The 26,890-nt window shown below is 33.2% G+C and overlaps 6 protein-coding genes across 14 annotated transcripts in view; 3 read left to right on the top strand and 3 right to left on the bottom strand.

Moving 5' to 3' along the window:
• Positions 1-452: 452 nt before the first annotated feature.
• Positions 453-1,116, top strand: LOC124432915 (histone H4). Its single transcript, XM_046982256.1, has one exon. The coding sequence runs from the start codon at positions 580-582 to the stop codon at positions 889-891; it is 312 nt and encodes a 103-aa protein (XP_046838212.1). The 5' UTR covers positions 453-579; the 3' UTR covers positions 892-1,116.
• A 1,643-nt stretch (positions 1,117-2,759) lies between these two features.
• Positions 2,760-3,256, bottom strand: LOC124432914 (histone H2B-like). Its single transcript, XM_046982255.1, has one exon. It carries the CDS (start codon positions 3,165-3,167, stop codon positions 2,796-2,798), a length of 372 nt encoding a protein of 123 aa, XP_046838211.1. The 5' UTR covers positions 3,168-3,256; the 3' UTR covers positions 2,760-2,795.
• A 141-nt stretch (positions 3,257-3,397) lies between these two features.
• On the top strand, positions 3,398-3,907 carry LOC124432912 (histone H2A). Its single transcript, XM_046982251.1, has one exon. The coding sequence runs from the start codon at positions 3,463-3,465 to the stop codon at positions 3,835-3,837; it is 375 nt and encodes a 124-aa protein (XP_046838207.1). The 5' UTR covers positions 3,398-3,462; the 3' UTR covers positions 3,838-3,907.
• Positions 3,908-4,049: 142 nt separating this feature from the next.
• Positions 4,050-10,175, bottom strand: LOC124432911 (intraflagellar transport protein 172 homolog). Its single transcript, XM_046982250.1, has 8 exons — positions 9,956-10,175; positions 9,710-9,853; positions 9,504-9,616; positions 9,228-9,413; positions 6,354-9,144; positions 5,841-6,284; positions 5,400-5,723; positions 4,050-5,319 (listed from the first exon to the last, which is right to left on the bottom strand). Exons 1-8 carry the CDS (start codon positions 9,992-9,994, stop codon positions 4,150-4,152), a joined length of 5,211 nt encoding a protein of 1,736 aa, XP_046838206.1. The 5' UTR covers positions 9,995-10,175; the 3' UTR covers positions 4,050-4,149.
• Positions 10,176-11,261: 1,086 nt separating this feature from the next.
• Positions 11,262-15,148, top strand: LOC124422070 (upstream stimulatory factor 1-like). Of its 2 annotated transcripts, none has more exons than XM_046958001.1 (4): positions 11,262-11,488; positions 11,822-12,198; positions 12,298-12,447; positions 12,536-15,148. In XM_046958001.1, exons 2-4 carry the CDS (start codon positions 11,854-11,856, stop codon positions 12,740-12,742), a joined length of 702 nt encoding a protein of 233 aa, XP_046813957.1. In that variant the 5' UTR covers positions 11,262-11,488; positions 11,822-11,853; the 3' UTR covers positions 12,743-15,148. The 2 variants fall into 2 exon arrangements, with proteins under 2 accessions (XP_046813957.1, XP_046813956.1); XM_046958000.1 differs by having other exon boundaries at positions 11,265-11,488; positions 11,817-12,198.
• Positions 12,891-26,890, bottom strand: part of LOC124422067 — a 154,428-nt gene continuing 140,428 nt past the window's right edge. For 7 of the 8 annotated variants that reach the window (XM_046957995.1, XM_046957991.1, XM_046957993.1 and 4 more), the window contains 11 exons: positions 24,643-25,047; positions 23,796-23,898; positions 23,234-23,422; positions 21,806-22,017; positions 19,409-19,509; positions 17,922-18,241; positions 17,378-17,746; positions 16,897-17,259; positions 16,593-16,806; positions 16,280-16,522; positions 12,891-16,190 (listed from right to left, as the gene is read on the bottom strand). In XM_046957995.1, the coding sequence (XP_046813951.1) occupies positions 16,051-16,190; positions 16,280-16,522; positions 16,593-16,806; positions 16,897-17,259; positions 17,378-17,746; positions 17,922-18,241; positions 19,409-19,509; positions 21,806-22,017; positions 23,234-23,422; positions 23,796-23,898; positions 24,643-25,047 (2,659 nt within the window). In that variant the 3' untranslated portion in view covers positions 12,891-16,050. The remainder of the gene's footprint in view (positions 16,191-16,279; positions 16,523-16,592; positions 16,807-16,896; positions 17,260-17,377; positions 17,747-17,921; positions 18,242-19,408; positions 19,510-21,805; positions 22,018-23,233; positions 23,423-23,795; positions 23,899-24,642; positions 25,048-26,890) is intronic. The other variant, XM_046957996.1, reaches the window with a different exon arrangement.

Raw genomic sequence — 26,890 nt, 5'->3', positions numbered from 1 at the left:
ACTATCGTACAACACAGAGGAGGATTATTAATTAATAGATAAATAATATCGACCGTATATAGATACGCTATTCATTGTCGTCCATCCGATCGATCAATCCGGCAATGGTCGTATAATTTTAACATCCAATTTAATATATACGATGTTTGAAAAACATAAATGAATTTATATTTACGAATTTATATTATACCAATATATAGTAGAAATTTGTATGCTTTCTTCATTAGCACGTTAAACGAGTTCACCTGGATGTTTAAAAAAAAAAGGAAAAAAAAAAAAGAAGAAAAAAAAAGAAAAGAAAAAGAAAAAACAAAGAAAAAAAAAAAGATCAAACAACGGTAGTTTTACTATCGTCCGATTTAATATGAAAGTACGTTGAACGTTACGCTGATTGGTCGTAAGAGTTGTGGTGGGGGATACGTAAGAATCTACGTTATAAAAGCGGCCTCGATGCATCGGATACCTCACAACTGTTGTTGCAGCCAATTCGAGTGCTTCAGTTCTCGAGATATCGTTCCGTGAAAAGCTCTAGTAAATTTTCTTCTTTTTAATCTTTCTTTTTTTTTAATCGACCAAAAAATGACTGGTCGCGGTAAGGGAGGAAAAGGATTGGGAAAGGGAGGTGCCAAGCGGCATAGGAAGGTTCTTCGTGATAATATTCAAGGAATTACTAAACCCGCAATTCGTCGTTTGGCTCGTCGTGGTGGTGTCAAACGTATATCCGGATTGATTTACGAAGAAACTCGTGGCGTTTTGAAAGTCTTCCTTGAAAACGTCATCCGCGATGCAGTAACTTATACTGAACATGCTAAAAGAAAGACTGTCACGGCTATGGACGTCGTTTATGCATTGAAACGACAAGGACGTACACTTTATGGTTTTGGTGGTTAAATTTTTCAACCGTTCAAAAAAAAAAAGAAAAAAAAGAGCAATTTGACCTTTAATTACATTCGATCGCTAAAGAAGCACATTCTATTGAACGATTTTGGTTACGTCATCCTCGAAGATAAATACAAACGGCCCTTTTTAGGGCCCTTTCCTAATAATGCAATTCCCCTTTCCAAGGTTCCCTTCCCAAAAATAACAAATACAACGGCCCTTCTCAGGGCCACCAAATCCCTTACAACGATATGGAACTACTAAAATATATTCACATGGTTTATTTTTGTTTTTACGAAGATTAGATATGTTTTAAGAGAAAACTTTCTTTATCAAAAAATTTATATTAGCGTTATTAACAATATAAATTCTTGCACGATAAAAATTAATTGAAAATAAATTATGAGCGAAAAGAATTGTAACAATAAAAATCCAAAATGATATATATATATATATATATATAAAACTCTAAATCCCTACGGATTAAGATTCTCGAATAGTATTACGATTCTTCGTTTTATTTTTTTTTTATTTACCATATAAGGCCTGTTTACGTGTTCATTTGCCTATATATGTCCATCTTTGTCTCTGTTTTAATGTGCTTAATTCTCTTTATTCTTTTGAAAATTCGAAATATAATAAATTGTTCAACATACAATATATATATATATATATATATATTTCCTGAAAATATATAGTAATTATTTTAACAACTAATACTATTTAAATAATGGAGAAAAATGTATGACGAAAGTTTCGTAAACTACTTATAACATTGACGTGATATATATATATATATATATATTTAATATATGTTATATTAGGCCTTAAGTCTTGACTAGATATCTAACAACGACGCAAAATCGTGCGACCAATATCGTCTGATGTGGTTGATGATCGCACAACAATGAAGAAGAAGAAGAAGAAGAAGGAGGAACATTCGATAACTTACATATCCGATGAAATTGTCGTCTATATGACGTAAAACGATAAAACGAATGGTCTATTCCGCATTACGTTATCTCTATTATAAATTTGCAAGCGTATAAAAGCATGAGAACAAAGTACGCTTAGTTTCTTCTTTGTAAGAAAGATATATTGTTTGCATCACAGCGCTCTCTCTCTCTCTCTCTCTCTCATGTCGCTGAGTTTGATACAAATGATATTTATTAAAAGAGCTCGAATGAACGAATATAATATGTGTAGGATTAAATGTGATAATTATAGATAGAAATAGATCTCTATTCTGTAATATTTATTCGTTTATTTTCTTTTTTTTTGATTATAGACTTAATCGAATTGGAAATATCGTGATCGAGAAATAAACACATTACACAGCATTGAATCTAAATAGGGACGGACGATCGTAAAAATATATACAGTTTTTATTTTTTATCACGTTGGTCACTCGTATACAATTTTGTGTCGTCCGTACGATATAATCTCGAGTTAAAACGGACGATGAGGTCTAAATTCGTGGAATATTCGTCGAAGCTATTATTATTATTATAAGAGGAGCTTTGGTATTATCTTTTGTTGCAGCAACGTACATATAAATATTATATCTGATCTATAGATTTAGATAAAAATAAAGACTTTCTTTTTTTTTTTTTTTCAAAATTCACAGATCAAATAAAATTCATATAAAAAAAATATTTTATTTGGATATACATCCAATTTGGAATTATCTCTCATGCGTTTATAACGATATAACAAATTTATTTAATTTCTCATAGTTGTAATCTTACATATATTTTCTATAAAGGAACAATGAAGCTGATAATTCGTGTTAAGCGCAAAAGAAATATTTTCTAGATGGACACCACGAGTAAAATAAATCATTTCGAGAAATTATCCAACGAAAATAAATTATTTGTGGCCCTAAAAAGGACCGTTTGTACCATAAGTATATCAATTCATTTTGAACTGGTATACTTAGTAACAGCTTTGGTGCCTTCGCTAACGGCATGTTTAGCGAGTTCACCTGGAAGTAAAAGTCGTACGGCAGTTTGTATCTCTCGGGAAGTTATAGTCGAGCGTTTATTATAATGAGCCAATCTCGAAGCTTCGGCAGCTATTCGTTCGAAAACGTCATTGACAAAACTATTCATAATACTCATAGCTTTGCTTGAAATTCCGGTATCAGGATGAACTTGTTTAAGTACTTTATAAATATAAATGGCGTAGCTTTCCTTCCTTTTCCTTTTTTTCTTTTTATCAGCTTTGCTAATATTCTTTTGAGCCTTTCCAGCTTTCTTTACGGCCTTGCCACTGGCTTTTGGCGGCATCTTGAAAATAATCTCTTCTTCCTTTCCTTTTCGTTATAGGACAAAGTCCTCTCGCGAGTAGTGTCGATTGGAATGATGCAAACCGTTTGCGTGTTCGATTATATACTTCTACAATGTACCAATCAGAGCGCAGTATTCGGTCAATGACTTTTTGGACGATTGCTATTGGTTCATTAAAATAGTGGTAGGAACTGGTAAATACACGGACGAAGGCGCGCTTAAGTGCATAGTGATCTGAACTCCTTTGTCGGTTGGTTCGTTCTGTTTTATTTTTTACGACAAAGCCAAAGAGAAAATGTCTGGACGCGGAAAAGGCGGTAAAGTGAAGGGAAAGGCAAAGTCTCGCTCAAACAGAGCCGGATTACAATTTCCAGTTGGCCGTATTCATCGGCTTTTAAGAAAAGGAAATTACGCTGAACGCGTTGGAGCCGGAGCACCGGTTTATTTGGCTGCTGTTATGGAGTATTTAGCCGCTGAAGTTTTGGAATTGGCTGGTAATGCTGCTCGTGACAATAAGAAGACTAGAATTATTCCAAGACACTTGCAATTGGCAATCCGTAATGACGAGGAATTGAACAAATTGTTGTCTGGTGTTACCATCGCTCAAGGTGGTGTTTTGCCAAACATTCAAGCTGTATTATTACCGAAAAAGACTGAAAAGAAAGCTTAATTAATCAATCAATAATAACTACTATTCTACTACTACTAACACCACTATATACGGCCCTTTTCAGGGCCACCACGATTTTTCAAATCGTTAAGGAACAATTCTTATTATCATCGATTAAATTTCATTTTATTTAGGTTATGTTCGATATGCCGAACCAAAATTTTATATTACAATGTACGTATCAAATTATAAACACATTTTATAGAATCCATATTACACAAAGATATTTATTGGTATAACACATCTATAATAAAAAATATATTATTATTTTCTTTCCTTTTTTTTTTATTTATTTATTTTTTTTTTTTTTTTTCAAAACGAATAAGTTGGAACGGTACCGCACCAATCTTGTATAAATAATATAATATCGTTTAACGCAGAATCAGGCGATGTTTGTCGGGCAATGTTAACTAATTTAGTCCAATCGTCGCGATCAGTTACACGATTATTTTCTTCAAATCTAATTACTGGACCACGAATCGGATATCCTGTTAGCGTACATTCTTGTAATGGTATTGAATTGCTCATAGAACTTGTTAACGAACCGACATAAATTCCACGTTGATCGATAGGCAAGCCTTGTTCTACTTTTTGATCCATAGAAATTGCTAATACCCATTCTCTAGCTTCTTCTCGTTGCTCCTTCGTCATGCTAAGATTAGCCGGTAAAGGTACTTGCAATGGAAAATCTGTTACTCTAAGGTCATCAACATCGAGAATATTACTATCCCCTTCTTCTATGCATTCTTCGAGATCCAAAAAATGATTTAAAAATATAAATGCTTCGCTAGTTAAGCCATTAGATCGTGCATCCATACCGGCATCATAGTAGCAACGATCTGGTAACAAAATGTCGGAATAACGTATAAGAGTAATCGAAGTTTTAGTTACTATTCCTGATAATCCTGTGAACGATCGACATCCGCATCTGACTGCGGAATAATGAGATGCCTCTAGAAATTTATGAAATTTCGCACCGCTCGCCGAGGATGATTCCAAATTTTTACATAATTCAAATAGGATGCTCCGTAATTGTGATAAATATTTGTACTCGTTATATGTCTCGTCGGAATTTAGAACGGTTTCGGATAATTGAAGATAAAGATTAAAGTATTGTGGAATTGGTAATGCGCCATATTGCATATAAAGTCTAAGAGCATGTACTGGTGAATGTGACTTTAATAATTGGGCTGCACGTTGTGCGACATATTTGTGTAATAATTCTGGACTTTGCATACTGGCCGCTTCGAACACTTGATCCCATTGACCTTTTTGTGCGAGCATTTCTAAAGCAGCACTGGCATCAACTTCAACTAGTTTTTCTATTTCACCATCCCTTATCATGGCATCCTTGTACTTCCCTTCCAAATATGGTTCCAACTCTGGAGCGAGTTCTCTTACTATACGTCGAGCTCTTTCCCATTCGTTTACCGCAGCTAAAGTGTTAATGGCATCTTTGATCCTGTCAGCTTGTAAAAAGACCTATTAAGCAAAAGCATTGACTTTAAAAAATTTTTTTTATGAATCTAGTTAGTAGTTTTAATATTAAGATAAAAATTTACCTGAGCGGATAGAGCATGTTCACCGGCATCAAATAAACGTGATCCTAAATTACCACCAATTTCTATAGCAATTTCTGGATCAGCTTGATGAAGAACAATTTCAGCTGCCCGGATTAAAGAAGCTCTCGATGCTTGGGGATCTAGGATAAGAATGTCCAACGCAGCACGTACTTCGCCAACTTCTAACCACTTTTGAGCTTCTTCTAAAGCATTCAAGCCATCGATCCCTGCGCTTTTTTGTCCTAATTCTCGACGAAGCGCAGCTTCTTGACTCGGTAAATATTCTCGACATACTCTCAATGCTTCGGACCACATACCAGCTTTCTATATAATAATCAGAAATGTAATATACTAACATGATTTTTTAAGAGAGAAAGGGAGGGAGGGAGGGAGGGAGAGAGAGAGAGAGAGAGAGAGAGAGAGCACACGAGATTTTATTACCTTATAATGATCTACTATTATCTCTGGTTTGTGTGCTCTTAAAAGAAGAGATTCTGCAAGACTGTAATCTTGTGCTTCAGCTGCTTCAGTAGCTCTTGCAACAAGAACTTGATTTAATGCTTCTGGAATATGAGACTGTGCAACATCCTCCGCAGCTTCCCAATCTCGAGTATGTATATACATTTGTACAGCTTCCATGGCTTTTCCAGCTTGAATAAATTCTTTTTCTGCTTCGGTAAATCTTCCTTCGTCTTCCAATGCCATAGCTTTTTTATAATGAATTTCTTTCTTTTGATCAGACGTACCATACTTTGCAATTTCTAAAGCCCAATCGAATATACCTGCTTCACATGCAATTTGAAGACAAGGCTCAAAGTATGTTAAACGCATTAACAATCTGGCACCTAATTCTGGTACCAATGTACGTGACCACATTAAAGCAACCTATGGAATAGCGATGAATATTATATGAAAAATAAAAGAAATCTTTCAAATAAATCAATATGTTTTTACCTGGTGTGCAGCCTTTTCTCCGGAAGATTGTTTTGCAACACGTAAAGCATCTTCCCACATATTGGCTGATCTATAAGATGCCACAGCACCTCGCCAATCATTAGCTCCTAAAAAGTGTTCTTCAGCTTCTCGCGGTTTGCCTGCGGCATCCAACTCACGCGCCAAATGAGCATGAGTAGTTTGAAGTAACTCTGATCTATATTTTCCAACTAATCTTATCATGTCATTACGTTGACCAGCCTTCCTATACATCGCTATTGCTGAGTCATATTCTCCGATTGCTACATAAAGTGTTTCGGCATGTCGTAAATCACCAGTTTGTTCTAAGGTCTCTGCATGTTTTGCAAGAACCTCATTAGCTTCTTCAGCGTTCATATATTCTATGGCTACCTCGTGTGCACGACTCCAATTGCCAGATTGTATATGAGTATCAATTGCCCTTCGGGGATTCTGTGCTCGTAAAAATAACTTTTCGGCTAAATTTTTATCTCCTATTGATTCAAAATATTCTCCAAGTTTTTCACATTGCTTACGTATTTGTGGATCATCGTCTTCGACAACTTGCATAATTTGTAATGCTTTTCTCCATTGTCGGGCATCAATCGCTGCATTTAAAGCAAGAACAGTTTCACCTGCTTCGATAAAATGATTTATTGCGGCATCGTAATGACCATTTGCAGCTAAATGTTTTCCCCATTCCTTTTCTAAAATAACAACGGACGTTGGATCGATTTTACGAGCCAACTCTAACGCTCTCGCATATACACCAGCTTCGGCATAACATTTAATTGCGTCGGTAGCATCGGATGTCCTTTCTAAAATTTCTCCCGCTAATTCCATCAAATCAGTTGCCTTTAAAGCTCGTATTACTTCCTTCACGATCGTTGTATCCTCTAATAATTCATTATTAACCAATAATAATCTAGCTGCACGTCCTGGTCTACGAGATTCTAAATAAAGTTTCATTGCACGTTGTGGATTATCTGTTTCTATTATAGCTGCTGCTTTGGCTGTTTGTCCATTATCGAGTAACCATTTTAAATGACGATTTTTTAGCTCCGTTAAACCAGACCAACCACGATTTTGTGCTAAATTTAATGCATCCTCCCAATTCCAATATTTTTGATACATATCCAAAGCTTTATCTAATTCATTTTGTTCTAGATAAATGACTTCTGCAGTTTTCAATTCTCCATTCAATATTGCCAGCATTGCCCAACAATCTGGACTTGTCAATGAATCATTACCTGTCTCCATTGCATATTTTTCTCCAACATTGACAATTTCTCTAAGAAATTTCGAACAAGCTACATCACCAAGAGCAGCATAACATCGTGCTGCAATTGATAACTGTCTAGCAGCCATAGCATTTCTTGCAACATTTTCCCACATAGCTTCAGCTTGTGGAGTATCACCTAACTCTTCTAAAAACAAGACTACCCTTCCAAAATCATTATCATGTAATGCCGTACCAAATTCAATCAGTCCTTCATCAAGTAAATAAGATACTCTGTTACCCATCTCTTCGACTATCACCGATGTTTGATCATTTTCTCTAACGATATCTACAGCGTCACCACGAACGTGTATAAGCGTTGCTGCTTCCGGAGCATCAACATTATACCATACTGCTATTGTTTGACCTGTTTGTGCTACAACAACGTCACTTCCAGGTACCCAAGATACAAAACCTACTCCTGTCAGCAATAAAGTTCTACCTCCTTGATCATCACTTAACCATAATCTTCCTCTCTTATCTCGTGATAGAAGTCTGTGCCCTGTTTCGCTTAATTCCAACCAATCTACTCGTACGTCATGTATTATCATACTGATAGTAACGCCCGTTATAAAATCGATTATACGTACTGTTCGTGGATCTAAAAGATATGCTAATCTTTTATTATCTGCCATACCAGGCACGTGTCTTTCATTAATTCTTATGCTAACAACATGAGGATTTATCGCTTCAGTTCTAACAGATCCAAGTATTTCATTTTTACCATATTCAACAATTGTTAATTCGCCAGCGCAAAATATCAAACAAACTCCAGGATATTCGAAAAAGAATTTTTCATTATTGCTCCTATCTTCCCAAGGTATTTCACTAATAAGATTTTGTTCAATATCAGTAATCAATAATGTTGTTGATGTACGTGCCACAATATTATTGTCCTTGCGGCCTAAGATCTTTACATCTTCTATCTCATTTCCCGTACGTGATCTAATTACAACTGGTTGACTAGCACCGTTCAATGGTCGAACAATAACTTGGCTAGGACCAACATAAGCTACCTCATGACTTCCCCTAACAAGAGTACGTCTTAATATTGTTTCAAATTGTTCTACAGCACCGCACAAACCACCAACAATTAATCTTGAACCATCCTTTCTCCACGCCAATGCTGTTATTGTATAGAAATTTGGCAATTCTTTTATCTTTGCTTCCTCCCAAATTCCTCGGCGAGGAATCCAATCAAATATTCTTATTCTGTCCCATGAACCTATGGCAATACTTTGTCCACTGGGACTACAACATGCAACTGTCATTTCTTTTTCACCGTTCTCTCTACTATAATCAAAAGTTTTAACAAGTTTTCCATGTGATTCGTAAAAAGTTATCTTTTTATCACAACCTGCTGTCATAATATGAGCTTGAGACCAGGCTAAAGCATATGCTGGTACATTGTGAGTACAAACACGGCCTGAGGGTTCAACATTTCCATCATCTGCTACGTAATATTTTATAATACTACCATCTGCATGACTTGATAAAAAGCCAGTTCCTCGAATACTTAAAAGTAAGATAAAAATAATTTAAATATTTAGTATTACATTTTTTACTATAACATTTATACGTAATATCAAAAATGTTACTTTGTAGCCAATGCAATTGTCATGGCATCCGCCGTATACAGGGTTTGTATTTTGTGAGTTTTTATAAATGCAGCACGGACCTTGCCATCCACAAGACCAACTATAATGGGCCCTTCTGTAGGCCATGTTAAGCAAGTGACTGCTGAACTTTGTTTAAATTTATTGCATATAACTTTCTTTTCACCCCTACGAAACAAATTTTTTTTTTACATATAAAACAAACGTTTAACGTTCAATCATCTGATAGAGATAATATTATGTAAAATTTATAATTACCATTCTTCACCAATTTTATAGACATAAACCATACAGTCAGTTTGACCTACAGCTATTTTTATCGAATCTGGAGAAAATGCTATACCCTTAATGAGATAACTCTTTTTACCAAACTGCAATAATAAGGCATTAATTGTTTTTTCAACAATTTTTTCAACAGATATAAATAAATAATTAATATATATTAATAATTAAAAATATAATGCCTTTGGTTCCACAGGTTTGGTAGAAAATCTATCCTTTTTGACACCATTATCATCAAACAAATAGATTGAACGATCAGTAGAAGCAACAGCAAGTTTTTGATTATTAGGTGACCAAACTATGCTAACAACTTTGTTTTCACATTCCTATAATTAACAAAAATATAAACGTGTATTAATATAAGTAAATAGGTTTTTTTTTTTTTTTTTTCGTAAATAAAAATGATATAAAAATATGAGATAACCTACGTGTGACGATACAATTGTTCCTAAATATTTAAGTAACATAACTTATTGTTACAAAGTAAATTTCACTTTGAAAAAATTGCGTTATTCGTATGTTACAAAAAGACGATACGTTGAAGCCATCGAGAGTATATATATGGTTTCTTAGCAACATGTTTACACAAACAATCCTATTTATTTAGGATTATGTCATATGTATTGTACTATATACATATATATACTGTCAATATTCCTTTCGTTTGAAATGTGTGACAGTTCAGCGACATCTGTTAAAATAATACGAACTACAAGTGCAACAGAGAAACACTCTTTCCATATGAAATATAAAATAATAATATTTTAAGTTTGTTCACTATTTCTGGTTTTTTCTTGTTTTATCCCTACGAAAATATTTAAACGATAGTACATTCATTTAAAAATGAAAAAGACGCAAAATCCGCGTGAAACTTCAAACAATATTAATATAAAATTCGTAAGTACTAAAGGACGAAGAATGATTATTTCAATGTATTTTATAAATCATTTCAATCTAATTCTGATTAAATACCAAAGCATTAATACTTTTTACATTGTCAATAATATTTCTAAATAGATAAGATATTGTTAAATTCAAAGATAATTTCTTTAAATTCGTAAATTTATATATTAATTATTTTATATGTTAATTATATTTATTATTCTTTATGGTTTCTCTTATCGTGAAATAAATCCATATCGATATTGTATCTAACATGGATTAAAGCGAGACGTATGTTACCATCAAAGATATACATATGAAAATTATAAAAGTTCATAGAGTCTCTACTAACACCATTTATTCTAACCTATACGAAAGCAATAGTTATGTACGCGCGAAAAGGGAAATAATTAACACAAGCTTAAGCATAGACGCATAATGAAGATGGCGTTACTCGTTTTTATTCGTAGTTCAAATTTTATCCATAGCTGTCGCTAAAGTCACACGCGCTTCGAACAAAAGATAGTGAACAGTTAATTCAATTCATGACTTTTTTTTCTTAATATTGCGCGAAATTCAAATTTTCTTCGTGCTTTATACAATATGAAAATGATTTGATAAAATATCTAATTTATTTACATATATAAGATTATCATTAAAAATGCAAAATATATCGTAAATTTTGGAAAATACGTTCGAAAAAATTTTATCAATAATATTTTATTTACAAATTCTTTTTTTTTTTCATAATTTTATAATGAAAAAATATAAAAGAATGATAGAGAACATTATCTCATTTAGAATATATTTTTAATTTCATTCTTCGAGGATAAGTGAAATATAATTATTAATATAATTTCGATGGAATTATTCTTTCTTTTCCGTTTAAAATGTTTCGGGCAATCGGTTACTTCCGCATTACTGCGTCGCGTCACTCCTGAAAAGATGCTGCCAGTGTATAGATTTGATAAAAAGATTAACCATGAATTGAATTGATTTATTAACAAAAGGATTTAAAGATTAATTTAGTCGCAGGCGGCGATGGAAATTATACATCATTTTGGTCGAATAGAAGAGAGGTAGGTTATGTCTCGCATATTAATTCTTTTCTCATTTATACGAGAGTTTTATTACTTTGATCATTCTGTTTGTTATGTTATTAATTTATTTTATTACATTGATTATTCTGTTTGTTGTATTATTAATTTGTCAATTTTATATAATGCAATAGAATATTTATTTAATTTTTCTTTTGTCCAATTATTTTCTTCTTATATTTAAATGTAATAAATAATAAAAAGATTGAAATGAATTGAATACGATGTTATACAATGAATCTACATAAATGTATATGTTTATTTGAATAGTTAATTCAAAGAAATCAATAACATTGATTTTATTTTGTAGTACAGACGAGGGAACAATCTGTGACGATAACATCGGGATGGTTTTGGAGGAAGCTGAAATAATAGATACTGATGGTAACATAGAAATTACATCAGAAGATGATAATGTTCAATATCAATTTTGTCAGATAAATAGAAACGAAAGTGCTGTGGCTTATCGTGTTGTACAAGTTAGTGATAATCATTTGGACAATAATGAATTATCCATAGCAACGCCTGTAAATAATACCGTACAAGTTTTGACTTCCCCAATAAATGGACAGTTTTATTTGTTGAGTAGTGATAATGAAGTGCTTACCTCAGATTCCGGAAGGAATGTAATACCTCGCGTTGCCAAAGTACAAATAGAAACATCTGAGAATCTTGTTCCAGGTATCAAAAAAGTAAGATAATGTTTATAATCTATAATGTTATATTGTTTTTCCATTCTATCATAGTCAACAAATTGTATTCATGGTTCTTTAAAAAAAAATTTTCTTTAGAGAGACGAAAGAAGAAGAGTAACGCATAACGAAGTAGAAAAGCGTAGAAGAGACAAGATCAACAATTGGATCTTCAAATTGGGAAAGCTTTTACCAGATAATGAAAATGGCATTAACGGAGGAGATATAAAAGCTACTTCTGAATTACAAGTAAGATATTATAGTATATTATACTCTCTATTTTTGTTATTACAGATTTTTTTTTTTTTTTTTTTTTTTTAATATTTTTTGTTGATAGAGCAAGGGTGATATTCTAGCACGAGCATGCGAATACATAACGGAATTACGAGAGATTCGAGAGAAGTATGCTCAAAATTTAGAAGAGAATACGCAGTTGTTAGAGGAAGCCAAAGCTCTCAGACAAGTTGCGACTCAATTGAGAAAAGATAATTACCAATTAAAATCACAATTGTCTAATAATACCAATTATATCCTAGGCACTTAATCATTAACTCTATCTTTATGATATTCGATATATTTTCTCTCTTTCTTTTTTTTTTCTTTTCTTTTTTTTTTTAAATTTTGACCAATGTGTTCCACAACTTTTTTTTATACTACATCTACAGGACGTACGTAGCGCAATAAAACGTGACTGTAGTAATTACAAAATGTTTATTTACACGTATTTAACTCAACAATACTTGTATATGATAAACGATAAATCGCAATTATATAGTTATAAATTCAAACTGTACAGATATACTATAAACAATAACTATATATAACGCGAATGATAGATTAAAAGTTGAAAATTTATTATTAAAATCATTAAATCAGATGTACAAATATACAAAACATTATTACGCCATAATCAATAAGTAACTTCGTTCAAATGTTACATATAACTAACTTGAAAGTTACTTTTTTTATTCTGAAATGCGTTGAAATTGTTAACTGGTAGGTCTACAGTATTTACAATTGTAAAATACATCTATTTATGTACATTCAACAGAGCAACATGTTCAGTATTATTTTCTTAATTCATTGCCATGATATATCTAAGTATGTTGATAATAACAAAATGAGCTTTATATCTTTTTCTCCTTAAATATGCACATACAGTTATCATTATCAAATTTAGGGGAAAATATATATATATGTATATGTATATGTATATGTATGTATATGTAATTTCTAGTATTATTATTGCTTCAAAGCACATTATTTTACTTTTTGTATGTAGCTGTTCAGAAGTAGTACTTGTACTTTATTGGCTCTAAGCAATAATGGCAAGAGAGGCTTCCAATAATAGTACAAGAGAAGGAATGATATTTATAGTTGCGTGTCTCTAAATATTTTTTAGATTTTTAGAACGTTTCATCGATTATTTAAGATTATATTGAAAATAAATATTAATTGTCGAAATCAACGTTCGTCTGTTAGTATTTCCTTTCTTATCCGTTTAAGCATAAATTCGATAATTTCTTTTGGTGAATAATAAATAATTTAATATTATTTTCTCTAATCCCTTTATCGCAAGAAAGAGAGAAAGAGATAGAAAGAGAGAGAGAAAGAGAGAGAGAGAGAGAGAGAGAGAGAGAGAGAGAGAGACACGAGATATTATTAAATAAGTCAATCATTTTTATAGCTTGTCCTTGTGCAATAGTATACACAAAGTAATCACATTGAAATCAAAAAATTCGTACTATAAAAATAACTCTGAGAAGAGCTAGGTCCAGCAATAAATGTATGTACCTTTCTAATCTAAGCGTCAACGTTACTAACAATTTCTATACAGCTTAATAGGAATCTTATTTTCCTGATCTACTGATTATATTGTCTTTGTCATATAGTAGATGCAATGCAAGAAACTGAGCGAAAACTTATATATTTAGTTTATCCTTCCTCCCTCCTCCTTTGTCTAAATATTTTTTTTTCTTTATAATCGTGCATTGAAATGAAAATGTTACCGAACAAAAGAAAAATACATGTACGAAGCCATTTAACGATAACATTTTTCTGTTATTTTTTTTCCTCAGCATACAATTGTGATTTTTTTTTTTTTTTTTTTTTTTTTTCTTTTTGGTTTATCAAAGCAGACATGTGTAGAAATTGATCGAACAAAGATGTTTCTTCAAACATATTGGCAGTGTTGAGAACTTTCGATCGGTGAGAGCAAATCTTTATTTTTTGTTTATTATTTCATAATTTTTCTTTTTTTGTTTTTTTTTTTTGTTCACTTTTCTTTTATTTCTCTTTTTTTCCATTTTTTCTTTTTCTTTTTTTTTTTTTTTCTTTTTTTTTCCCCCTTTAAATTTCGAACTTTCGCGCGTCGAAGTTGAAGAAATTTCATTTACATAGACGTTTGATCTCAAAATTCATTCTTTATCGTTCAATCGATTTTCTTCTATTACGAATCCTCGCGTTCTGTATAAGATTAGAAAAAAACGTGCAGATTCCTTAGATGGTCTTCGTGTAACGACGAGGGCTTTGATATGCGTACTATATTTACATACCCAGTGATATATATATATATGTATATTCTTTTTTTTTTCTTTTTTTCTTTTTTTTTTTTCTTTTGCCTTTATACTCAAGTTTTCATCAAACAAAGTGTCACTTTGTTATGCCACGAAAACGTGTACATAAATCGTGGCATTGTTAAAATTAATTCAATCGTTGGAAAAACTATTATGAGTATTATCATAATTGCAGAGTTCACGTGGAATAACAAAGTATTAAATTTAATGAGGAGGTAATAAAAGTTACGAAGGAGCCCATTTGAGATGTCATTTACGAAAGACCCTTTAATCATGTTCCGCAATAATTATTTCCTCCTATACAAGCGCGCGTATCATATTCATCAGTCTTTCGATCATTATTAAAAAGAAAAAAAAAAAAAAAAAAAAAAAAAGATTGCTCAACGTTCATTCTAAATGCATTCGTATAAAGCCATTCCGCGTATTGAAGAAGATTAACATTGATCATTGTCATTATTACAGTTCGCAGATACAAGTGACTAGTACTTTCCCTTTAGTATTTCAAAAGCATACTATTTCATTTTTATACATTTACTAACTATCGCTAAATGATATTCTTATCCCTCTAGCTTATTACATTTCTCCTCCGACAATACTTCTTCCAAACGACCAACACGTCCAATTAGAAGAATCTTTCATATTTATCGGCTTTGGCTCGATCAAGAACTTTAATGTACAGTTAAGATATATGTATGTATATATATATATATATATCGGACTTTTTTAAATTATTATTATTATTATTATTATTATTTATTTTTTTTTTTAAAGCGAAGTGCGTTTCATCGGAGAGATCAAAGGAATAGTTTTTAGGGAGCGAAGTTAGCGCGGCGGTGCTTGTCGAAACACGTTCTTATTCAGCGAGGCAGTGAACGAAAGGATCGTTGACATAATAGATCTGCTGTCAGTTTTCTTTTTTTCTTTTTTTTTTTTTTTTTTCTTCTCATCGGAATCGTAGAATAATAGTTTGATGCAGAACAACAATCATGTAATTTCACTACATTTCAAGATGTTTATATACGAGCTAATCTTATTTTACATCGCAGCTGTACTTTGATTTTCTTCTCTTTTATACGTATGTATTATCTATATCATAGTACAGCAGGATGAACGATAAAAAAAAATTTGACGTACCTTCGTACCGTACATTCGATGAGCGCTGATAACGATGTCTTCATCAGATCGTTAGAATTCACGATCGTGGAAGTACGATCAAGCGCTTGTTCACGTTGAAGTGTCTTTACAAATCGATGTACGGAACGAAGGTGGGCCTGTCTCAGGACGGTTGAGGTCGTGCACTTTTCTTGCTGCTACCGAACGTAAACCAGGTACCGACTTTACGGCCCAATGAATTCGTTGTTCCTTGCGTTACTACGTTTGACACGTCGTACGTTGGCTCTCTCTTATACGATTTGCCTAAAAAAACAGTTAAAATTCAAGTTCCATCTCGTACCTTTCTCCTTCGCCGAGGGATCAAGATTTTACATATAAAACAGTTTGCATACTGCGAGGTTTTACGGGTGGCCTGTTACGCTGTCTGGTAGCCGCCAATCTGGCGAGTTGCCGAGCAGCAGCTGGAAATTCCAGTCCATCGTTCCTATCTTGAGCTACTAGTCGTCGTTCTTCGGCCATTGCTACCAACCAACGACGTTTCTCTTCGGCTGTACGACAACAGAACAACAACCATTTGTCTCGTACGCAGCTATAAACTTTCAGACAATGCCTGACCGTAACACCCAACTGATGATCTGCAAGAATATTATTACCGGTTATCGGTTGTTAATTGGTCTAATGAAAAAGTTTAATAACAATATATACCTTTTCCATCCGGCACGTCGATGACTTCGCTTGTATCGAGATAAATACGACCCTTGTAAACGTAAGTGTTACGTTTCAAAATATCTTTCTTACAATAGACGAGCTGATGATCGAAGAGGAAAAGCGTGATGTTGTTTGTCCACATGCCAGTGGTTACTCGCATAGCTTCACCTTGATAAATCAGTTGAGAAGATACTTCTATGAGATCTTCGCCCTAAAGATCAACACATAATATAATATATTTAAACGATGAAATAATATGTTTAACAAAACTAACGAAAACTATCATGAATCAAATACTTACCTCCCATCCTTCGACCCTGAGTTGCCAAGCAGCCAACTTTTCTAGACTTTCCATTCGTCTTTTTCTTTCGTTAATCAATACAGCAACGCCTCGCATCGCTTCTAAAGCTTCTTGAATTTTATGATAATCTGGGTGGTCCGCTTTCGTGTATTTTAACAACTCCGCCAACTGCAGGGGATACTTGCATATCCGTTGAACCGGCGTAAGCAAGTATCCATCCAAAGGTATCTCTATCAGACCACGCATCAGTCTACAAGCCTCGAAAAACTTGCTATAACGATTGTGCTGATAAAGTTCCTGCAGTGTGGCGGTTGCCATTGGATGGCTGTTGCAATATTCAGAATACATTCGAAAGCCTGCTCTCTAAAAATATCATGCAAGCGTTTTAATTTGATATTTTCGATAAAAATATCTTTTGATATTACCAAAATAATTTCAAGATGGAGGAGAACGAAATCAGTTGTCCACTTTGCTTACTCACGTGTTTGAGGAAACACTCGCCAACGCAGCTCTTGTGCGGTGAATTCCAATCGATACGAGATTCCAAATCCTTCAAGAATTCTGATTGAAAGTCTAGAAGTTCTTCGATATTGATAAAGATCGTTTCTATTTGTTCCTCATTGAACATATCGATACGTCTTCGACATTCCGCTATATAACCTTCGGTAACATCCCTTAAAACCTTAACAAAGTCTCTCTCGGTTTGGACCAATTCACGAACTACGCTCGTCCTGACCTGTTCGTTCGATAGCAACGACACGCTTGTGCGTCTTCTTTGGGAGTTCGACGTACCTCCGGAGGCTATTGCGGCCAAACAATCTTCGACAGTGTCTTCTTGACTTACCCGCAACTATAATTGAAATGTCATTGAAGAGATAACGTTTAGAAAACTTGGAATATTTTAATAATGACTCAGCTTTCTTTCCCTTTCTCCCTCTCTCTCTCTCTCTCTCTCTCTCTCTCTCTCTCTCTCTCTCTGAAATGATTCATATGTTAACGATAAAAATGATTAGAAAAATAAATACCCTAACGAAAGCAGCAGGAAACCAGCCATGTTCACCTCCGCAGCTACCCCACCACCAATCCTTGTCGATCGTGTCGAGAACATCGATGAGGTCACCAGCTCGAAAGGCCAATTCCTCCGGTTCCATTGCTACGTGATCCCAAACAGCCTCGGCCAGGATAACCACCTCCTCATCCATTGTCTGCTCGAAAGACTTCTTTCTGTCCGTGAGCGAGGCGATGGATGATTCGGAATCGGACATCATCTCGTCATCTGAGGTACCACCACCTCTACCATCCTGTTCGTCCTCGGATAGGACATTTCCACCGGGTAATCTCGCCCCTAGATTACAAAAAGATCGATGTATCAGTCGACATGAGAGTCAATTATACGTGATTCCTTCAGCACGCACACGATACCCCAACTTCTTTCGAGTTTCGCCTCGAAGTAGACGTAATTTTAGTTTCCTAGGAAGAGAGCATCATCGACTTCACTCTTTCTCTCTCTCTCTCTCTCTCTCTCTCTCTCGCTCTCTCTCTCTCTTTCTCTTTCTCTTTCTCTTTCTCTCTCTCTCCCCCTCCATTTCTTTATCTCCACATCCAGTTCGTTCTGCCGATGACAACGGGAAAAAGATGAAGATCAATCTTTGTTATTTTCTTTTCTTTTCTTTTTTCTTCTTATTTCTTTTTTTGTGTCTTTCTATCTTCCTTTATTTCGTTTCCTTCATCACCTTTCATATCTCCACTTCGAAAGATCCATCAAAATTGGAACGATCTAACGGTTCTACTGCAGCCTTGCGAACAGAAGCGTTTCAATACGATGGGAGATTGAACGATTGGGTATGGGTTAGAAGCAACGTTCTCTCTTGATTTTACGACAAGATCAAATGATACATAGATAGATATGTACATATATATATATATATATATATATATATATATATATATATATATATATATACTTATATACATATGTATATATACGTTTGTACATATATATATATATATATAGAAATTACAGGTGCAGAGCGGTTCATGACGATGTGATTTCTCTTTACTAAATGCATTCGCGGTCCAAAGAGAGCGATGAACTTTCAACTGTGTCTTCTACTTAAGGTGCACATGCTAACATTTTACAATGTTTCAGGGTATTTCTATCTAATAAGAAATAATAATCGAATAACACTGACTATTAGAAAGGTAGAAATACATGTAAAGGGGAGTTATGTAAGAGAGAGGAGAGATAGCGTGCATTGATTTAATCAAATGAAGTACTTTGTTTTTTTCTTTTGGTAGGGTGAATGAGGTACTTTTCAGTAGAAAGAACTTTCGATTGGAATAAGTTTCATATCAAACGGTAAGGTGTAAACGAAAAAAAAAATATTCTGAAGTAGTGAAAATTACAATAAATATTAAGTGTATATGTAATATGTTTTTTGTCGATTAAAAGCAAAACTTCTTTCGTTTACCGAATCATCCGAAGATATCTCGTGAGTGGTTTTTCTCTTACCTGCAGTTTTGGTGCGCATCAAGGGTGAAAGCTGATTGATACCCAGTGGTTGACTAAGTGAGCGCCTCAAATTTGTCCGAGAACTCCTCCCTTTCGCGTTACTGAGACCAGAATAAAGCTGAGATTAATAGTCATAGCTATGCAATTAAAGCCGAAGGGGGACTTTGTTTTTTCTTTCTTTCTTTTTTCTTTTCTTTTCTTTTTGTTTTTTTTTTCCTTTTTTTTTCTCTCTTTTTTTCTTTTTTTCTTCTTCTTTTTTTTTTTTTTTTCTTTTTTGGTCATTAACTTAAATTCGGGCGGAGGCTCAAACAAGCGTGTATTTTTTACGTGTAAGCATCGGTACAACATTCAGCAACGAATTACGATAGGTAGATAGTATATTTATTGTGTATATATATATATATATATATATATATATATATATATATATATATAAATAAATATATATATATAAAATATTTATACATATATATGCACGACAAAATGTATATATATATATATATATATATACATACGCGGAGGACTTGTCCTTTCGAAAATGTACGCCTCGATCATCTTTTTATCGTTTTGTTTCTCATTAGAGAGGAGCTCGGAAAATATGATTCACAGCTATTACAATTTACAACGTCACTCGGATTTTCTACGGCAAGCAATTCTAATCTACGCTTCGGGATGGAAATGGTGAGAATCTTATTATTATTATTATTATTATTATTATTATTATTATTTATATATATCCATATATATATATATATATATATATACACACACACATATATTTATGTAAGTATGTATATATTCTTATGCATATATAATATATATATATATATATATATATATATATATATATATATATATATATATATAGGTACATGTATGTATATGTACAAAAATCGAAACGACGACGACGACGATTGACTTTTTTCGAAATAAAATTCACGTGCATGGAGAGAGACAGAAAGAGACAGAGGAGAAGACAAAAAAAGAGAAAGAGAGACAGAAAGAAAGAAAGAAAGGAAAAGAAAAAGAGAGAAAGAGAGAGAGACAAACAGAAAAAAGAAAGAAAAAGAAAGAGAGAGAGAGAGAGAGAGAGAGAGAGAGAGAAAGAAAGAGAGAGAGAGAAAGATAGAAGGACAGAGAAACAGATCAATTTTCTGTCTCCTCACTGATAACGAAACAAACGATCGAAGCGTTCACTTACGAAGGTACTACATCCTTACTGATTTACTTTTACGCGTGACAGACCAACTTTACGAGGAAAAATTAAAAAAAGGTGGTTTGTTATAATACCCGTCTACCTACCACTAGTCTCCCTCGATTTACTGGAAAGGTTCGAGAATAAAATAAATGTAAATTTTGCAAAGGACATTTATATATCTGGGATTTGATGGTTGTTTGATTTATGTATGTCGCGAGTGTATAATGATCGTTTCTTTCTTTTCTATTTTTTGTTTTTATTTTTTGATTATTTAATTCTTTTTTTCTTTTTTTTTCTTATTCTTTTTCTTTCTTTTTTTTTTTTTTTTATTTTTCTTTCTTTCTAAATTTCTTAGCGTACGAAATATAAGCAGCGGCCGATCTATGTTGATGCGCAATTTATTATTAGATAACAGAAAAAAGATTCAGCGCTTAATAATTAATGCACAATTAACAAGCTAATCCGAAAAATTGCGATCAAAGCCATTACGTAGGGTGTTGCAATTAAATGATAATATATTACTTTTGTATATTAGATAAAAGTATATATACACGTATATATATATATATATATATATATATATATATATATGTAATGATTTTATTAACATTAGTAATAAGAATGTTATACATATATATTTTTTCTCGAATGAATAAATTCATTTGAAATATTTTGTTCCCATTTAAAATGCCTCACCCTAAGTATTATATATAAGAGAATAAACAACGTTATATAATATATACTATATAATTGACTCTGTAATTCTTGTAATTGGCAATGTCAATGCTAAGAAGGCTTTATTTTAAACAGCTTTCACAGGCAAATGCTACGTAAAAGAAGTGACTACGAAATTATCGATAGAAGATCGATTCGATCTTAGTTGTGATTTTCAATTAACGATCGATATTAATAAAGTAAATCGATCCTATAGTTTTACGTAGCAGGTGCCAAAAGATCAGGCCGTGCAGCATCGCTTTTATGTAAACACGTTGTAATAAAATACGTAGTACATAAAAGAATGCTCGCTCGCGATTTGGCAATAAGAAAATATTAAATGATGCGTATGTGCAATCGAAATACGATCTTTTTTATGAGAGATAGAAAGAGAAGAGAGAAAAAAGAGAAATAGATAGATAGATAGATAGATAGATAGATAGATAGATAGATAGATAGATAGATAGAGAAAGAAAGAAACTTACCTTCTCAGCGTAACGATGTCATGGGAAGAGTGTCTCGGGCTTAGCCTCGGTGGTCTGCTCTTGATCGGTGATGGCGTCGAGAGCATCCTTCGATAATTGTGAATATGACTATATCCTGATCTGGTGTCCCATTGGAGTAATCTCTGTCCACCAAGGTCGCTATTAGTCCTACGTACGTGCTGATGTCTCGATGCGCGACTCTGTAAGTCCGCCTGAAAAGAAATAAATCGTTCCTATTTTTTTTTTTCGATTCGGATGATATTCTTCTTTCTTTTCTTTTTTTTCTTTTTTTACTTTTTCATGATTTTTCTTTCTTTCTTTCTTTTTTTTTTTTTTTCTTTTTGATCTCATTACTCTTAGATATCGAATAGATCGAAGATAGTGTTAACGAGTTCGCGTTCTTCATTACGAAATATTAATTAATGAAATGAACTTGAAGCGAGACGAAAATTATCATTACAAATTTTATCAATAATTTTTAATCTACGATTCCATTTATACCTACATGAACAACCTATATATATATATATATATATATTTTTCTTTTTCTTTTCTTCTTCTTCTTCTTATTTAATGTATGTGTAATTTTTTATATGAATATATATTAGATAAAAAACTACAACAGTATATGAAAGTGGTAATTTTAGACCGCTAGATAAGATGAACGAAGTGAATATTAATTCGTTAATCACGTTCGAAGAATTTCGATCGTTGTCTCGTTCGAAGAAAATTTCATCGGAGAAGTTTATTGATATCTCAACCTTGGAAAAATTTATATTTCGCGTTACACTTCGATCGGCGCTCGTTGAACGGCGCACGACGACGCAACTGTGACTCTCGCGATATCGACTGACCAGAACCGTATTTGGTCTATCTATCTCTTTCTCTCTCTCTCTCTCTCTCACATACACACACACACACACTCTCTCTCTCTCTCTTTCTCTCGTGTATCCTCTGTTCGTATCCTGGTTCATGCGATATACGTTATATTCTCGTCCGTTGCTTATCGGTGCCGTTTGTGATCTGCACGAGCATGGCCCGCAGAAACGCGGGATGATACATCGAACAAACGTGTTATCAACGTTGACGAGATACCGTGTCCGGGATCTATGCTTGTTGAAAATTTAGATGAGTCTCGAGCAAGGACAATGTCAATCAAATATGATTTCTCGAGGAACGTGACCAACGAGTAGTACTTACTACATATGGATGTCCCGATTAATCAACCATCTTCTCTATATCATTTCTTTTTTTCTCTCCTTGAATTTAATTGTTATAATTTGATTGTTATAACATAATATGACTTAATTGTGACATAAAGCTATCGCCTTTTAAATGCGATTAGATAATGATTACGACAATGATGATCAAAAATTAAACGTTCCGACGATGTCTCTTTCTTCGTTAATCAGAGAAAGCAATCTTTACCTTAAACTTGTCTATCAGTATCTGGTTGATGAGCTCGGACTGGGGTCGTGATTTATCGGCAACTCGCCTACGAAGGGCCGGAGGGCTGTCCGTTTCATCTTGGACGTCTGTGTCGTGGGATTCGGAGCTATCGCCACCCCCCATCGTTCCGCCACTACTGCCCACAGTCAACGCTCCACCAGATACCATCTATAGTACGCCCCACAACACAATTCATTCCACAACAATACTCCTTGACCGACCACTTTCTTCTCTGTATTATATTATTTTTTTTCCTTTCTTTTTTGTTTCTTTTTTCTCTCTCTCTCTCTCTCTCTCTCTCTCTCTTTTTCTCTCTCTCTTCTTTTTTCTTTTCTTTTTTTTTTTTTTTTTTTTATTATTACTATTCTAATTTCTTGGAAAGTCTAATACGAATGCATTTCTTACGATTCCACGAACGTTAAATACGAGTTCTTTCTATCTAATCTATTTTTTATGATAATAATAATAATAATAATAATAATAATAATAATAATAAAAAATCATATTTATATAATCAAGCTATCTCGACTGAAACGTTTACCTCTATTTGTATTCCACTATCTCCGCTATTGCATTTTGCATTACGCGCTGCCTTGTTACTCTTTTTCCTTTCCTTACTGCTCCTCCATACTAAAGGACCAAATCTGTGAAAGAGGAAGATATGTAATAACAAATTTATCCTACTAAATTTATTCTTAATCTTTTAATCTATCTCTAACTTAGAATTAAAATGATGTTCAAACATTGTATTCTTGGTAATTGAATTAATCGAAAAAGAAGAAAATATATATACATATATATATATATATATATATATATATATATATGTATATGTATAGGTTAATTCTGGGTGAGATACATAGCCTTGCAGATGAGACGACTTGCTCTCATATTTTATAGATTTAATTCGATTTTTAGATATTTTTACTTTTAAGTGATAGGATCGATTAATGATTATAATAAAATTCATAAATAATATTCTTTGTTGTTCTCAATTAAGAAATTGGTAAAGTTATTTGTAATATAAAAATTCAATATTTTAACAAAATTTTTCGCTTCTTCATCAAATCATAATTTTGATTAATAATTAATTTGGTCTATTACTCCACGAAACATGGAAATAATTTTTTTTTTTATAAAAATCTACAATTACTTTTTAGTTTTATCTCGATATTATAACTTTTCAAACATCTACTTTTACAGATATAATTTTTTCTTTTTTCTTTGAACATGGATTAAATCGACGATGTATCGAAGTTAAAAAAAAAAAAAAAAAAACATATGAAAGAGGAAAAAAAAAGAACTAGGCCTTATCATTCCTAAAATTATTCCTACATATTTTATTATCAATCGAACAATGTAAAAATAAATTCGTCGAATTTACCAACCGAAACTTTTGATCATTGCCAGGATCGTCCTTGTGCTGCGAGGTTTGTTCAGATGACAAAACGGCCGACGTTTCCCTTTCTTCCTCTTCTCCTAACTGGCCAGTTGTCCTTTCATTCTCCTCCGTAGGACATTCACCCTCTGTACTTTCTTTACTGCCCTTTTTGTGAAATCTCAGAGAGAAGCTCTTTCGAAATTTTTGCAATACGCTTTCCTGTTGACTCTGAGGTGCATTAGAACGGTGAGAATTTTGTCCTGGAGCACCTGAAGCGGCGATCACGTTCGACGAACCCAAGGACAAAGGGTCTTGAAGACGAGAGTGAGTGACCAAAGGTATCGTTGCTTCCGTTAGAGGATGTTCAGTCCTACGCGTCCCATCACTTTCTTCATCACCTGACCACTGTCGACTAAAATAAAAATTTTTCTTTTCTTTTTATTTATTTATTTATTTATTAATTTATTTATTTAATTATCTTTTTTTCTTCTCTCTAAATGAATTTCATTATTAATTGAAATATATTATATCAGAAAAAATGGATTTTAACCCACGGTCATTCGACGGTCATTCATAATAGATTACAAAATTTTATAATCAATTTGGTTCAATTTATACAACCTGTAATGTCTTTTCCTTACAAATGTAATATTTTTTTTCGATAACACAACGGAAGAAAGATCTTCGTAAAAAATTGGAAGATACACGAATGGCATCTTCGATTATGCACGACCGCAGACAAGAGTGAGTGACTGGTAAAAATGAAATAACGGAAACGACAGTTCCTCGATAAAGAGAGATAGATAGATAGGTAGATATATATATATATATATATATATATATATATATATATATATAGAGAGAGAGAGAGAGAGAGAGAGAGCAAGAGAGAGCAAGAGAGGAAGAGAGAAAAAGAGAAAAAAGAAAAAAAAAAAAGAAATAAACGCGTCAGGTCTTTGAAAACGGAAACCTGCGGTTGAAGCAGAATCGTTTCGCAAGTGGAAGGTGTTGTGTTACCAATCTGACTATTAATCGGTTTTCTTTTGCGTACGAAATACGGATTGTAATCCTTTCGAAATTGTTTCGATATATTATACTTGATATTCTCTTTTCAGAAAATTTTACTCCTCGTTGAATGATAAACGATTTAATGAATTTTCTTTTCTTTCCTTTTTTTTTTTCTTTTTTCAACTTCTTTTTTTTCTCTTTTTCTTTTTACAATAAGAATTAAGTAAAAACGTATTTGCTTCCTGGATGTTTTTAATTATACAATCATTTTCCATTACCACCAACGAACCTTTTTCCTTTTCGTTAAACAATAATTCGTTGCTCCTTTGGGTAAGCAAATTACGTACCACATCATAAGGATAATCGCCTTAAACAAAGTTTTTTTCCGCACGAACGATGATCCTTATCCCAAAAGCTTAATTATTTCTCGTACGAAACGGGCTGGCAACATTTTGACTTCAACAACGTTAATTGAATCTTTATTATATTATTTATCAATCAAAAAGATATAATTTTTTATCTTACAACTTTATTACTATCGATTGGTAGAATTTCATTGAGATAAGGAAAAAAATCAAAGACGTAAAAGTATCACAAATTAATGTACAAACACTTATAACACAAATCCTTATGCACTATTTATTTATCGTAACTACGTATGTGCGTACGTTCGAATATATTCGAAGATTAAAATAAATTCTTTTTTTTGGCACATTAAAAGTTCGAGCTCCAGACACAGAAAGTGTGATGGGCCACGAGCTGCAAGCGACTGAACCTTCGTAGTAACAAAATACAACGACGAGATCCATGCCTTCGGTTCACATATATACATCATCCTCTTATATTCGCGTGCACGTGTGTGTGTGTGTATGTGGACTTATGTGTGTATGTACGTGGGCGGATCGCGTGTTGTCTCGTACACACTTGTGTGTATGCGTATGTGTGTGTGTTTGTCTGTCTGCGTGATACTTCTTCCGAGAACAGATTTGAAGGGTCGCTTCAGGTATAGGGCCACGAAGGGATGCTGCAGTCTACCTTCGTACCTCTCTCTCTCTCTCTCTCTCTCTTTCCTTCTATCATTTTCTTTCTTTTTCATTCACACACCTTCAACTTTTTTTCCTCTTATTCTCTTTCTTTCCTCCGAAAGATGCGGGTGCAAGAGCACCGTTCGTTCTTTTCGTCGGTCTTTACAAAAGGTACCATTTATCCTTTGTAGTGACATCGGTGCCTCTTTCTAAATTCCCCCT

Source organism: Vespa crabro, chromosome 2 (genome assembly GCF_910589235.1).
Source record: "Vespa crabro chromosome 2, iyVesCrab1.2, whole genome shotgun sequence".
Classification (NCBI taxonomy): Eukaryota; Metazoa; Arthropoda; class Insecta; order Hymenoptera; family Vespidae; genus Vespa; species Vespa crabro.
This window is presented reverse-complemented; position numbering and strand designations above follow the sequence as displayed.